We start from the raw sequence: 15442 nt of genomic DNA, 5'->3' as shown, positions 1-15442 counted from the left end.
TAGAAACCATATTTTTAAATATTCTCTTTAAATTATGATTTTGAAACATTTTGTCACTGAACAATAGCTTGTATAACCCTCATTTGTCATGCTGGTACTATAACAAAGAAACAAAAATCTAAACCTAAATGCAAATACGAAATTCAATTGATCCCATGAGACCAAAAATTTTCAGTCACGATAAGGGGGAAAAGGGGAAGGGGGGGGGGGGTGGTGTGTGTGTGTGTGTGTGTGTGTGTGTGTGTGTGTGTGTGTGTGTTTTATATATTATGTATTAATATTTTTAAATAACTTTTTTATATGTGATTGCCAAATTATGAGATGAGGTTCACTAGAATATTTCAATTGGTCTCTTCCTTTAGGAATATATATAGCTTCTCAAATATCCGGATCATGGAATTTCCATGTATATTCAATGTCTAAAAATATTAAATGTAAAATGGTTGTTTAATTCATAAGGTACTAATTCTCAATTTTCATGTAATATCGTTCAAGGACTTTTCTCAATATTGTCAAAATCTCAATAGTTTCTCAGAACAAAATAATTTCAAAGTCATTTTATTTATAATACATGGATATATTTTAGCATAAAAGAGAAGTGGTCACAAATGTTTTTAATTTAAAATGGGAGTGTAAATTCCCAAAAGGTTAGATTATTTCAGAAATTTTTCCTCTACTTAATGAGCACCAGGTTCTTAAAAAGATAAATGCCAAGATCCCACTAGTTTCAGTCTTGTTGACGATTATAAAGGAAATTGTAATCAAGCATTTCAGGATCCCAAGTGTAATGATCCCAAAAGAGTAAGTTTGAACCACAAAAATGACTATAAGTTAACTTATGGCCTCAGATTTATGGGACCTTTTGGAATAACTGAAAACAAAGTCAACAGCATGGTTGAGGCTAGAAGGCAAAATTCAGTAACACTAGGTGTGGAAAAGAAAACAAAGAACTGAAGGTGTAAAGGAAACTCGTCTAGTTCATAATTGTGAAGTGAGGATTTACAATCTTAAGAATGAATACACTTTTCTACATGAAGAAAAGTAATTTTCTCGTATTACTGTGGAACTGGTAGAATTTACAGCAGATATGAATTCATCATGGTGCTGATTTGTAGGCTAAAAGAATATAGCAACTATACTTCATACTGTAATTGCAACACATAACTTAGGAACAAGACCCCGAGCTCTAAAAAATGGCCTCTGCTAAAACAACCAATTTTAAAATTATACTATAAAAACATCTTAGGATTCCCACATGAAAATCTGGTATATTCATTTGTTTCAAGGGGAACAAATTTAGGGGTGACTTTGATAGCTTGAGCATGTACTTTTTACATCTCAAAATATGTAAATTTTGATATTTAAGTGTGTGTATATATGTATATATGAAAATATATACACACATATACATATACACACATACATACACACAATTATTAGAATCTCTGTAACAAACCTTAGGGAAGTGATTCTATAACAAGAATACCAACAGAAAATTGAGGTGTCAGTCCTAAAATACATTTTCCTGGTATATACCAAGGTGGCCAGATTGTATTTGGGGAAAAAGTTTTGTTCTTATTCATGGATCCTCTGGTTCAAAAACCAAAACCAGCCCAGACTACTGTAGATTTAAAATCACAGCATTTGAAGCAGCCCAGCTTTGTGAAGGTTCAAAAGGTGAAAGGAACTTTACATCCTTACTAAACTCTGAAAGGGATTTAATAATCAAATTCTATCCACTACTAGTTTAAGATTATAAGAAGTTATATAATCATTATCAATGAACATAAGATGGAAAGTATCTAATTTGCTCATAATTGTTAATAGTTTTAAAATAGATGTTTGACAAAACCTGGATTTCACTCCGGAAATCTCATGATGATATGTGTCTGTCTGCTCATTGAAACAGTCAGCATGAATTCCAACAAATGTCCCAGTCAACAAGGAACAGTCAACAAGGTAGTCCCACATTGAAGCCGTCATTAACCCATTAGAAGAATCCTGTCTGGATGAGTACATGTCAGCCCTCAGATTCAAGAAGGCAGCATTCAGTATACTGAACTACTTCAGACAAATCAGCTTGATTGACAGGTTGAGTCTAGACAAGAGGCTCTGGCATCTTCCCTGATGGGAAATTCCCTAGCTGAGGAATTCCCTCTCCTGAGACTTCCCAGGAAGGTTTGTATTTAACGATCACCATGTTGAAGTCATTTCCATTCATTTTTACCAAATCAGAGCCAACAAGCCCCTAACTCCAGAGAGCTGTGAAACACTGCCTCTTCCTGCTCCGTGCTATGCTGAGCACCAACAGAAATAAATTCCTCCCTTGCCTCTACTGGTTAGCAGGCGGGACTGTGGGGTTCCAGGCCTCTTGGTCTGCTAGAAGCTTTGGGTGAAGAGGTGACATCCCCCTGGATACTGAGATGCTGATCTCCACACAGAGAGGTCCACAAGCTACAGCTTTCAATCTACAAAGGTCTTCAGGTTCAGAACGCTGGTTAAACAAAGGTCAAGGAGAGAAGAGTGTTAGTTTCTGAGGAGGCAACATCCTAATAATGCCTGCAGCTCCCTAAAAAGGGGGGAAACAGAGTTGAGGCAAAGGGTCCAAGATACTGGTGGGACGTCCCCAACAGTTACATATGATGTGCTGCCACAACCTTCCTGTGGCCTGGGGGCAACCAATTTATGTAAATTGTGTTGAATTTAGAGAATGTTGGGTGATCTTACTTTAAAAGGGATTAGATCATCTAATGCAGGGGCTGGCAAACTTTTTCTGTAAAGAGCCAGATAGTAAATATTTTAGGCTTTGCAGGCCATATGGTCTCTGCTGTAATTACTCAACTGTGCTAGTAACACAAAACCGGCCACAGACAAAATGGAAGTTACTGGGCATGGTTGTGTTCTAATGAAACTTAACTAACAACATCAGGGGGCAGGTCAGATTGACCCCATAGGCCATAGTTTGCCAACCCCAATCTAGACAGCTGAATCCAGTCCACAGTGATATCTAGCTACAATCTTTTAACCGTAAAAGCAAAGATTTCACGAACTCATAATGCTTCATTCTGACATTTCCTGAAAATCCTTCTTCGACCATAATCACCCTGATCTTTTCGAGTTGAATTAATCAGGAGCCCCTCCAAACTGCCTTAGTAAAATCAAGTATTAAAAATTCAAAATATAGCTCGATGTCACTTACAGCCAGGGGAGGAAGATGACAGGACAAAATCTCCTTAGAGGTCACTTTCAAAGGGGACAGTGTCCTAGTACAAGCCAAAATTCACCAAGGAAAGGTGTTCCCCCTTACTACTGGATCGTCCCCTTCCACAAGAGACAGCCTCACCAAAAGCAATTACAACAAAGTAGTGCCTTGTGGGGAATTACAAAAAAGAACCACTGGAAATATCAGATTTGTGAATCAGCCTTTGTAAAGAAAATTAGACGACCTATGTTTTTAGTCGTGGAGTCATCACTCTCAAAATAAATACTGGTATGTTTTGTTCCAGCCCTCTCTGCCTCAAAGAGAACAGACATTCACTAGGCTAAACATTGGAAAGCTAATACATAGAAAATGGGCTTCCCTGAGTGGCAAAAGAAAAGTGAACACCACCACCATGAAATCTTTGATGGAAGATGACTCTTGAATGCCCAGGAGCCTTGAAAATGAAGATGCCCGATTCACTCTGCATTCAGCTATTTGATTTGAAATAGGCAGAAATAAAATGGCAATAGCAATTTATAAACTGGCGTATTTCACAGTGCAGGAGAAGGGAGGACTTTATCTAGAAACTACAGCCTACTTGGGCAAGGGCGCTTTCTAAGGCAGCCACGCAGGATATAAAAGCTAACTTCGTTACGACGGAAAGCCATGTGCCTATCTATCTTCAGCCTCTTTTCTTTAAGCCTGATACCACTGCTGCAGAGTGCAAGTTATTTGCAAGGATTTGATTGCCTGGGATGTTCAGGACGATATTATTTCAAAAATTAAGAATAAAAATCTCCAGCACTCACCTAGATGTACGCTTCTCAAGAGTGGAAGGGGAAATGGGGTGAGGTAACGGGGCTAAAGGCAATTTCTGAGGGAACGTTCGAGCTGGGGAAATAGCAGGGGGTGTCTGAATAGGAAGAGCTGGTCTCCCTAAGACCTTCCCCAACGTGCCTTTCATCCTGAGCTTTATGATTTGCTACCGTATCTGACAGGATCACAGACACCTACTTGCAGTGTCCACAAAATGGATTATTGGACCTCAAGAAGGAACAGTCGTCGAGGCCAAGTGGGAGCTGTGAAGAGTCAGAGTTTGGGGCTTTCCTAAAACAGGTTCAAGGTTCATTCTGGTCAACCATGCACTTATTCTCCATGCTTCAGAATTCCGCCCTCCTTTCCAACCACGACTCAATATCCAACTCAATGCAGCCCTTTGTAGATTCTGTTCGTCCACCTCTATTAGTCCTGGATTACGGTGTCAGAAGCCGGATGTTGCAAACCTCGATGTTACAAAGCCCTACCAAAGGTCTGCTATCTAACGTCAGACAGAGCAATGTATAAACACTTAGGCAGAAACTCATCAGTAGTCACATACCTTACCAAGTGAAGAAAACGCAGTCTAGCCAGAAGATTAAGGAAATGAGATCTTTCAGTTAATTTTCTGGTTAACTGAATGTTAAGTAAAAAGATATTTTACTGAAGTCCTCAAGTCCTTATTTTGTCTGAATTATGTTACACTGTATTGGTCAACACCCTCACATAACAGGAGTCAATGCAATCAATGTAACAGATTGTTTCTTGGATGATTAAGGACTCGGCCATTATTTTTAATACAGCATCATCAGTTTTGATTATCAATGATGAGCATATAGACTTAAACCCCAGAACAGAAGTTCAGAAAATTGGACTGAACATATTCTGAGCCCAGGATGAGGTCTCAGAGTTGATTTTAAATAAACCCCTTTCAATTAAAAAAAAAAAAAAATTCATTTGCTTCTTTGCCCTCAAAGGCAAGTGCAGCCAAAACTTCTGCTCTGGGACTCAGCATGTTAAGTTTTAGATCCTGTGCTGTCATTAATCCTCTGAGAATGTATTTTCACCTCCCATGCTTGAGCTGACGATGCTACGACATGTTTCTGGAGGTTTAAGAAGGGATCACCGAAAATGAAGAAAGACAGAGAAAGGAGAGAGCACAGGCCATGCACAAAGGGGAGAGGAGACAAAGCTTATGAAAGAGAAGGCCAGCAAGGGAGGGGCACTGAGGTGCTGGAAGCAGTCAAAAGGACAGAGAGAACTTGCCAGAAGACAAAAATGCAATTACATTTTTGTCTCCATACACTAATCTGAAGATGTTTATCCTTACTCAAAGCACTTGGTTCTTAAAGACTCAGATATTGATGGAAATGAACCACAACAAAATAAGAATACAATCGTATGGAGAGTTACTGTATTTCTTCAACAGCCCATGATGATAAGAGAAGAACACCCCCTGGAGCCATCTACCTCAAGATGGTCACCGGGGTTTGACACTAGCAATTAAGAGGGTTAAGTTAGAGGTTAAGGCAAGGACTAACTTTCCAATTTTATAAAGAAACAAGATCCCGTACCCACGCGAAAGGGATATTCTCAGTGACCACCTGAAACCTGCAGGGTCCTGTTCCAAAATCACGATGCGTTGTTATTCCCAATATTCCACGACCAATCCATTTCAGTTTGAATAACCCAAGTAATTGGAACACATCCCTACACCACACAGACCAAGTCAGAAACTCTCAGACAGGGCCTGTTGTCGCTAATCCTTGGATACCAAAATAGCTACAATCTTTTGCTGAGTGTTCAGCTTTCAGAGAATTCAAGGTCGGCCCCTACACAGCCCTCCACGATGACACTGGGATTTTAGAAGAGAGCAGGATTTTAATTGAACGATAGCTGAAAAGGCTATAAACACATTTATAAATCAGAGAATCACTATACAGGCTTTCATGATAGACGTCACTAATAATAATAATAATAATAATAATAATAATAATAATAACAATTGTAAGTAAATGACCTACCTATTCCTGAATTAGCTCCGGTAACTATAACGACTTTGCCAGTGAGATCTCGGCCCTGGAGTATTTCCATGGCTGTGGTGCTACCATCATATCTCTGTCTGGTCGTTGGTTTTGTAGGATTATCATCCACAGTAAATGCCAGTCTTGGGTCCAAATAGGTAGTTCTTTTATTTATATGGCTGCAAAGGAGAAAGAGTAAACCCACAGCAGTGAGCACAGGAATTTATAAATATGAGATAATGCTACAGTTTAGGCTAGGCAGCCCCCATTGTTCATGTACTAAAAAGGCTTATTCTTCACCCCAGAAAGAACTGAAGTCCACTTAGTCTACCTTCTGGCCTCTAGGAGGATTACATTCCTGCCTGGAAAGATGGTCATCCACTCCTTTCCTTCAGAATTGCCTATAAGATACACTGTAACATACAATAAGCATTGCCTTGTATCCTTAGATCTCAAAAGAGAAAAAGCTTTGTTTTTTGAGTATTTTTTAATTCATATAAATGTGGCTATAAGATCTGCCACACTCTTTTCAGTAGATTTCAATTAAATCTCTTGGCCCAGTGCAAGGGCCTAAGAAGATTGGCAGAGAAGCAGAAAACTCAAAATGAGAAAAAGTCTTAACAGTAAATACAAAACTGACCAACTACTAAAATTCTAATGATTTTCATTTTAAGACTCTATTCATACCTCCTACACGCACTCTAACTTTGATTTGGAGATGATCTAAATCTTGTCGAAACAATATTAAAATATACCGGTACAGACGGATTAACAGGCTACTCCTTATGCAACAGAATTTATTTTTCACACTTTAAATGGATTCTTGGGATTTGAGATAAAGACCTCAAATTACTAGCTTAAAAACTATTAAGAACTCTCCAGAAAGAAAGAGATGAGATTTCATGATTTGTAATGTATATGTGTAAAATTATATAGTTTTAAATCTAAACTCATCGCCCTATAAATACTAAGACCCAAGAATAATCCAACTTTCATTTCCATTAGAACCAAAGCTGCCAGATAAGCATTTTGACTCCAATGTTATATGACGTGCTGTGCAGAAGCCGGTTCACGCTGGCTTGCAAGAGCCCAATGTGCACATTTGTTCCCAACTCCTCAGTGACTTCACCTTGGGAGCCTGAACTAGGCCGTGGTGAAAGTATTTACACTGTGGAAACAAATCTGGGCTTTTCCCCCTAGAGAGCTATTGTTAAACATTTGCCAGCACACCACTGTAACAGGCTCAGGAGGCAACATGACCAGCCGGGACAGCCGGGTGCCAGCTTGCCTCCCTTGGGGCACTGTGGGAATTGAATGAGCTAATACTACAGGTATAAGGTGACGAGAATCATGCCTGGCTCACGCTATTTGCTACACAGGCAGTTACTACTGTTGTTTGTTATTGGCATTTACTCTAAACCTAGTTTTACAGACAAGGATGCTGAAAACATTATTGATAATTATAGATGCCCAATAATGGGAATTTAACAACATCGACGCCCAATAAGTAATTTGATAAATTACAGTATATCCGTACAAAATAATTTCTATAGCCATTAAACATCATTTTCTTGAAAAAACATATATGAGACAATGCTCAGAAAGACATTATGTGGAAAACACAGGCTACTAAACAGTTCACACAGTACATTCTCATCTGTCTTTTTTTTTTTTTAAGAAAGTGTGTATATAAAACCGATGGGAAGAATAAAAGCAAAAATCATTAAAAGTATAATAGTTACTCCTGCTAAGATTACAGTTATATACTATGTCATTTTCCCACACTCAGTGTATATTATTCTTATAATAAAAAATATTTAAAAAAAAATCGCTGAGAGTAGTTCCTGGGTAGACACTTACTCAACAAAATACACTTGTCCGTTCTCATCAGTTTCTTGTTCCCATCCATATGGCAGATCTGAAACACAGGAAAGACTGACAGGTCTACATACGGCAGGGGTGGGGGAACTGCAGCCCAGGTCAGCAGCAGACTCCATGCCCTTCCAGCCCCGGCCCCCTAAGCCGATCCCACCAGATCAACAGCTGTCACTTTGCCACACTAGGTCATGTGGCAGTTGCAGAAAGCCCATCACCCTGACTGGACTCCACATTTCTTCCTCTTGCTCAGAAATAAAACTCTGCTTCATTCTTGATCATTCTTCAACACTCCACTCCACTCTTGCTTTTGATGAAAACCCTACTGGTTCCTCCAATCAACGTGAAATCTCCATTGAATGAACTCACAGAAAGTAATTTTACCAACACCATTTGCATGCTGACTTGTGATGCCTCTTGTATGGTATTATAGAGCCGTTTCATTTTTTTTTGTCATGGGTACATATGTTATATTGTCTCTTCCCCTAACCATCAAGGACCTCCTTATACTTCTATTCTGTCAGTCACACACTTGCTCAAAAGCATCCATAAGTCATGGCGATGTTTGATGGAATTCCATCAAACACTGATATATTTAATTCCATGACAGAACCAAGAACAAGTTTACCAACAGCGCAACTACAGGAAAATCTAATAAACTGTGAGTCAAAGGCCCCTATTATTTTACCACTTTGTTAAATTTAAGACCAGAAACAAATCATCCTCACCACTCTACCCCAAGATCGCATCACCTCCTGCCAAATCCCATGAGCGATGTAGAGTGAGAGTCCCGTTCCTTGATGGTCCCCTATTAGGGAGCCTTCCCAGAATGACACAGTGACCTACCACCTTCACGCCTTTTTCATTTTTCCTAATTAATACTTTAAATACAAGGTTCTTTGCTTTATGACAACAAAATACAAACCTCCTGCTATTCGTTTTCTTTTTCCAGTTTTCGGATGTTCCCATTGAGTCTTCTCCTCAGTGTGACTATTAAAAAAAAAAAAATCCACAAAAATAAATAAATAAATAAGTAAAAGTCACACTTCTAAAGAAATTAAGCCATTTTATTAAACATTGTTTTCTCTCCCAAATAACACTATCTCTCAAGAGTAGTAAAGGCAGACATTCGGAAAGAAGTAGGGCATAAATGTCACTGTTTGCATCCGGTCAAATTCTGTAGGTTGGAAGCAACAGCAACCTGTGGAAATGTGCTGAAAGTCCACCGTTACAAGCTGGCTGTGAAAGAGGAGGAGGAAGGAGGGGGAAGAGGACCAAAACCTCAAAGGGGTCAACTTTCGGAAGATCGCTGAATCGCTCCAAGTATCTAGAGAAGTATTTTATTTTTGTTTTCATTTTATTCAAGGATAGATTGACAAACCTCAGTCTAATTCATAATGCTAACATGTACATATTATTTAACAGTAGTCTTTTTAAATGTTTATTCTTTCCACAGATATAACTTTAAGGTGTTTTTCAACTACTGTATCCTAATTGCTTCTAATTAAGAATGCAGGAAGACTGCTCCACAGGTCACCTAGCCATATGCCTTTGGTCAAGTTACTCAACTTTGGGGCCTCAACTTCCTCATCCACGAAATGGAAATAATCCTAGTAGTGACCTCAGGGCAATATCATGAGGATACTGTGTAGAAAAGGTTGCACACAGTACCTGGCATACAAGAAGCCCTCAACAATGTTAGCTATGATTCTGACCAAATCAAATATACAAACTGATCTGATTTCTGTGTCAAACGTAGCATTTCATCTCAGAAGTAGCACACAAAGTTATCATTAAAACTGTGAGCCAATAACAGACTAGAGACACCTGTCAACAGGTGATTAAAGTATCAAAGAAAACATAAAATTACTTCATCAGGGAAACAGCTGAATGTTGTAAGAGGCATTCAAAGGAGAGGATGGATTTCCTAAAAATTCACATACCCATGCCAGAGTGGAAAATATTATTTAATCACTAACATCTAGATGATAACATTTGAATATTCCTTCCCTATCAATTATTTTAAAGAGAATAAATATAGAGAGCATGAATTTGCTGTAAAATTTTACAAGTCACAAGCCAGGTCTTTTCAGGAACTGCTGGGTTTTGTTCTGTTTTTGTAAACTCTCAGTGGCCGGTGCCAGGATGGAACGGGCACTGGACTCAGAAGACAGAAGACCTGAGCTCCCATACTGCCCGTATTCAGTCCCTGGCCACACACGCACCCCAAGTTGCTGTTGGAAAGGTAAGAGACACCATACCTGTGACAGCAATGGGTGAATGATTAAATTATTGTACAAGCATAGGGTATCAGTAGCAAGGACCAACTCCTACTTGTACGGCACCACCATGAAATCCTACCTGCAAAACGAGAAGCCCTGACTCCCTAGTAAGGATAACCTACCCCTCCTTGACACGACTCCTGCTTCCTGCAAACTGACGGGAACAGCAATCACATCCACCAAACACTGTCAACGACATAAAACTTTCCTGCTCTTTGCTTTGCCAGGCCTCATGCTTCTGCAGGCAAATTTACAGATGTCATCACATCTGCCTTTGCCTTTTCACCCCATAGGCACGCATCAAACGAGCTTGGAACCCAGCTCCAAAAAAACCTGTCCTTTGGAATCCACAAAGTAACCCCAAGAGAGGAATGCTGACACTCCACAGCAGGTGCCCTGGTGAGTAACAGAAGTCCCAGGCCTGCTTCCAGATGAAACCCTCAGACACCCAGTCCCATGCCTGGCAGACAGTAGGCGCCCAAATGTAAGCAAGTGGAATGAACAAATGCTTTCCAAAAGAGCTGGAAAATTCACTCAGAATATTGGTTTTTCCCATCCTGAAAAATACAAAAATAAACAAATAAACATCATCGCACTGTGTTCTTCACTTTGACAGAAAATGCCTGAGCCAGGGTTTCTTCCGCACATGCCTGCCACTTGGGGCGCAATGGTTCTTTGCTGTGGGGTCTGTCCCAGGCATTGTAGGATGATTAGCAGCTTTCCTGGTCTCCACCCACTAGATGCCAATATGCCACTCCCTGTAGTTGTGTCAATGGAAAAGTGTCTCAGACATTGCCAACTGTCCCCTGCAGGGCACAGTGATCCTGTGAAAGGGTCCCGGGCCTAACTGAGGAGTGAAGCGAGGATCCCAGAGCCTCATACTCATGTTTTCTGGCTCACCCACTCATCAGCAAGGCGCCCTTGGAGGAGTTGTTTAACCTCCCTGGGCCTCAGCTTCCTTAAGCAAAATGGAGATAATAATAGCACCTCCTTTTTCGGGTTAAAGAGGAGTCAATGTGTAGAAAACTAAGAGCCATGGCTTTCACATAGGAGTATTATTTTAAATTAATACTTACATACAAAAATTAATTAAAAGGTGTTCTTTCTAATTGTAACCTAAAATGACTTTTTGATGAACAGAAAATTATGACACATGTCTCCAAAGTGTTATCTTATTTTTCCTTAAATAGAAGCCTTCTTTTATTCTTTTCTTTCAATAAGCTTTTTGTCATTTAAAAAGATCATTAACAGTGATCTTAATTTAAGCCAAAAGGATCAAAATTAAATTCATACCACATTACATGGATATCATTTTCAAGTGTGCTTCTCTAAGTGTTTTTTTTTTTTTTTTTTTTTTGAAGTGCAGTTTCTTTAAGTTAACTGCATGACCCAGAGCTGCCCGTGAGGAGAACCGGCCCTTGGACAAGGGAACCACCCCCCCCATAGGGCAAGGCCAGCTGGCCCTCTCGCTGCCAAGAGGACTGGGCTTCAGAAGAAAAGGGGGACGGGACGGCAGACCCAGGGAAGCCCAAGTGACTGCAGCTACAGCTCCCAGCACTGAGACCTCATCCTTCTGTCCCCATCTCCTGGTTTAGGCACAGAGGCTGCTCTGGACCGTGCCAGGGGGTGAGAAAGGCCCTCCAGCTCTCTCTGGTGACAGGTCTGCCCTAGTGGCAAGAACACCCCCTTTCCTGGGAGCCCAGCCTGGTGGCCCTGAAGCCATATGATGTGTGTGCCTTGAGGTCTATGGATGCACCATGGGGCATGTGGGGAAGCACAAGGGAACACAGAACCCACACAACAGGAGACGGTGAGGCTGTGGGGGGCTCCACAAGAGCCCGGACATCTCACTGGGGCTACAGCCTCTGTCCTTGGGCAGGGCCCTGCTGCAATGGAAGGAAGATCATTTGGAAACAGGAACTACTCAAAGGGGAGGGGAGTCTTCTGATCGCCCATTCACGAAGGTTCCCAAACCCAAAGAGAAGCACAAGTGACCTTCTAGAGTTAGGAGGGAAAAGAAAGGCCATGATGCTTGCAGGTCAGGAGAGATCAAGGGGACTGCTGGGAATCCAGGGTTAGGGTCGGTCAGAGGTGTCCTTCAGCCCTGAGCGCAAAACAATAGAGGGCCAGTGGGACTGGAAAAAAGATCTGGAGAGAAGGTCTGGAGCTCTGTGAGCCAACCAGGCCTTGTTACCATAGTCAGTATAAACAATGGGGCCAGAGAGGCCAGTTTGAGACCTAAAACAATGGTGGAGGCCTGGGGGGGAGAACGTGGCTTTTCAGACAACACATATGTGCCACTGCATCCCCTGGCCGTAGGCTCCCCACAAGTTCTCAGAGGAACTGGCTGGAGTGTGCAGATCTTATTTCGTGAAAGGAGAGCCCCAAGCCTATACAACAAATGCCATGTAGCAAGGAAGCAGATGGAAATAGCCAGCCAACATATGGCCAGGCACAGGGAAAAGGCAGGGCGCCTCCAGACCTAACACCAGGCTCCAGGTAAACCTGAAGGGTAGCCAGGAAGCTTCTGGGGTAAGTGAGCAGGAGGAGGATGTGGGCTCCAAAAGCAGGAAGCAGGCCGTGCACTGCTTTGCATTCCCAGGGCCCAGGAAGCCACCTGCCCACAGAGGCCTGCAGTAAACTTTAGCTAGATAAATTAATTTACTCATTTGGCGTGGATTTATTTTACGGTGCTAAGCATTGAGGATACAGAGGTGAACAAGAAAAGGCCGCTGCCCTGATGAAGTTTACAACCCAGAGAGGGAGACAGAGCGATCAGAGAGTACGGCTAAGATAACTACAGATGAGACTAAGTACTACAAGGCAGGTAACAAGGTGCTGGGAGGAGGGCGCAGGGCTGGCAAACAAGGGGAAGGCCTCTGGGGCAGTGCATTTAAGCCCAGCTCTAAGGGACGAAAGGGCCTTCCACACAAAGACAGAGGGAATAACAAACGCCCACTCAGGAGCTGCCTGGAGCCCTGCAACAGTCCAATGTCTCCCTACTGCTAGAATTGTCCCTTCAATTCTCCAGAGCAGAAATCATCTTTCTAAAAGTCACCAACCCAATGTTACTCTCTGGATCCAATCCTTCAGTGGACCCCTGCGTCGTCAGGACAGAGCCCCAACTCCTCCACTAGGTACAAAACTGGGTCCTTCCTCCCCTGCCTCAATCTTCACATCTCCACACCACCACACAGGCCATGCGGGGGGCTCTATTTTGTTTCCTCTGTCTGAGCTGCCCTCCTGCCCCCTTGACCCACCCACTTCTACTTGTGCTCTAAGGCACAGCTTAGGTCATGTTACCTGAGATGCCACCTACCCACACATGCCAGCTGCTAGAGAAGAGAAATTGCTGCTCACTACACACGGCACTGGGACTACCTCACTGCATGTCACCCATTTAGGGTGACAGGTGGGTCTTATCTATCTCAGTATAACCAGCGCCTAGCAAAGAGCCTGGCACATGATAAGACTCCCGTGTGTCTTGAATGAATGAACTCAGCAAGGTCTCATTTTGCTGTTTCTCTGTCTACCAAGCCATCAAAGATAGCAGTGGTTCACAACCTTGGGTAGACTAGAAACACCTGGGAAGATGTACAACATCCCAATAGCGGAGGGGGCAAACCAAATAAACGAGAATCTCTGGAAGTGGAACAAAGGAAAGATATTTTTTAAGTTTTCCAGATGTTGAAACTCACTGATTTACATCCATATTTCTCAAAGCCAAGGGATAACCTGCCTCACCTGGCAAGTTTAAAAAATAGATTCCCCACGTTAGGTGTCGGCTATGTGAGGGTCTCTGTGCAGACATGAAATCTGTATTTATGACAGTCCCAGGTAATTCTAATATCAGGCCTAAGGCGGTGCTGTCACAGCTGCAGGGACAGCTGGAAACGCTAACATTTCTTAAGCAGAGTACTTACTAAACCCGTGTTAAGTGCTTTATGTACACTGCCTGAACTAAAACTCTCATATCGACCCATTTTACAGATGAGAAAACTGTGACTGAGAGTTCTTTTAACCGCCCAAGGTCACACAGTAAGTGATGGGAGAAAGGGTCTGCTAGTGTTTCCAAACTTCCCCAGGGAAACTATAATGAAGCTATACTAGCTAGAGTATATGTACACACGTATATGTATACACATATACATATCCATATTAGGACATTTGTTAAAAATACATACTCCTAGATCCCCACCCCAGACCTTTGAGGAGGGGGCTGGGTATCAGCATTTCAACCCCCAACCTGATTTTTTAGGGGAGGGGCTAAGGCCCCTTTGCCATCATTGCACCGTGCAGCGCTGCCTCCTGCGCAGCAGAGGGCGCTCCTGGGCCCTGCCAGGTGACCCCGGCTTGACCCAGGGACCAGAGAGTGGACCGGCCCCTCTCCTCAGGACCCTGGAAACCACCCATCTGAAGCTCTCTATATCACTGTCACTTTGCCTGTCCCGCCAAGCTGGAGAGCGGGCCCGCGCCGTGCCCTGCACAGGTGGCGTTCAGGGCAGCGCAGTGTCCCGAACACGTCAGGCCGCCAGGTTCCAGGTGCGTCCCACTCCAGGTGTTTCCCAGGCCCGGCGGCCCCACCGCAGCCCCCTTACTTGGCATAGTAAACCCAGCCGTCCTTGGTGGTTCTCTGCTCCCAGCCCAGGGGCAGCTCGTCCTCGCTGTCCGTGTCGTCCAGGCCCGCGTAGCGCAGGGCTGCCATGGCTGCAGGAGGAGGTGCTCGATCACAGTCGCTCGGCGGCCAGCTGCCGGGTCTCCACGCTCAGGAACTCACTCCTGCTTCAACCAAGCGCCGCGCGCGTCGGAACCCAAACGCTCGCGCCTGCGCACTGCACCGCCCAGAGTCGCTCCATTGACTCGGTAGATACAATCCAGGTTCCGGAGTTTATGCAGCTGCTAGCGTAAAAGGGGCGGAGCCTAAAAGAACGGCGGAGAAAGCGCAGGGGAGGTTGCACTGCCGCTCGGCTGGAAGCAAAATCCGGTGAACATTATGTGGCTGTGGAGAAGGAGCTGAGCTTCGTCATCCTCCTGGCCTCAGGGAAGGGGCGTGGGCTTCCAGTCACAGGCCAGGATTCCTCCCGTTGCTGGGCGACCCGTAATCACGTCCTCATTAGTCTGACCAATCCTGCAGGAGCTCTTGCAAGTGGGAATCCTGGGAAATGTAGTCCAGGCCCAACCGGATTAGACCGTGGAGCAGACAGGAAGGATGCGGATGCCGGTTTTCTGAGCTCTAGCCTCTC

General features: G+C 43.1%; 1 protein-coding gene across 2 annotated transcripts in view; it reads right to left on the bottom strand.

Moving 5' to 3' along the window:
* WWOX (WW domain containing oxidoreductase) overlaps nt 1–15232 on the bottom strand; it is a 913938-nt gene extending 898706 nt beyond the window's left edge. Inside the window, exons 1-4 of one of the 2 annotated variants that reach the window (XM_033127955.1) lie at nt 14798–15232; nt 8843–8907; nt 7903–7960; nt 6043–6221 (exon numbers count right to left, since the gene is read on the bottom strand). In XM_033127955.1, coding sequence (XP_032983846.1) covers nt 6043–6221; nt 7903–7960; nt 8843–8907; nt 14798–14904 — 409 coding nt within the window. In that variant the 5' untranslated portion in view covers nt 14905–15232. The remainder of the gene's footprint in view (nt 1–6042; nt 6222–7902; nt 7961–8842; nt 8908–14797) is intronic. The other variant, XM_033127954.1, reaches the window with a different exon arrangement.
* Nucleotides 15233–15442: the final 210 nt, after the last annotated feature.

This window comes from Rhinolophus ferrumequinum, chromosome 15, assembly GCF_004115265.2.
Source record: "Rhinolophus ferrumequinum isolate MPI-CBG mRhiFer1 chromosome 15, mRhiFer1_v1.p, whole genome shotgun sequence".
Lineage (NCBI taxonomy): Eukaryota > Metazoa > Chordata > Mammalia > Chiroptera > Rhinolophidae > Rhinolophus > Rhinolophus ferrumequinum.
Note: the sequence above shows the minus strand (reverse complement) of the source record. Positions and strands in the feature narration are given on the sequence as shown.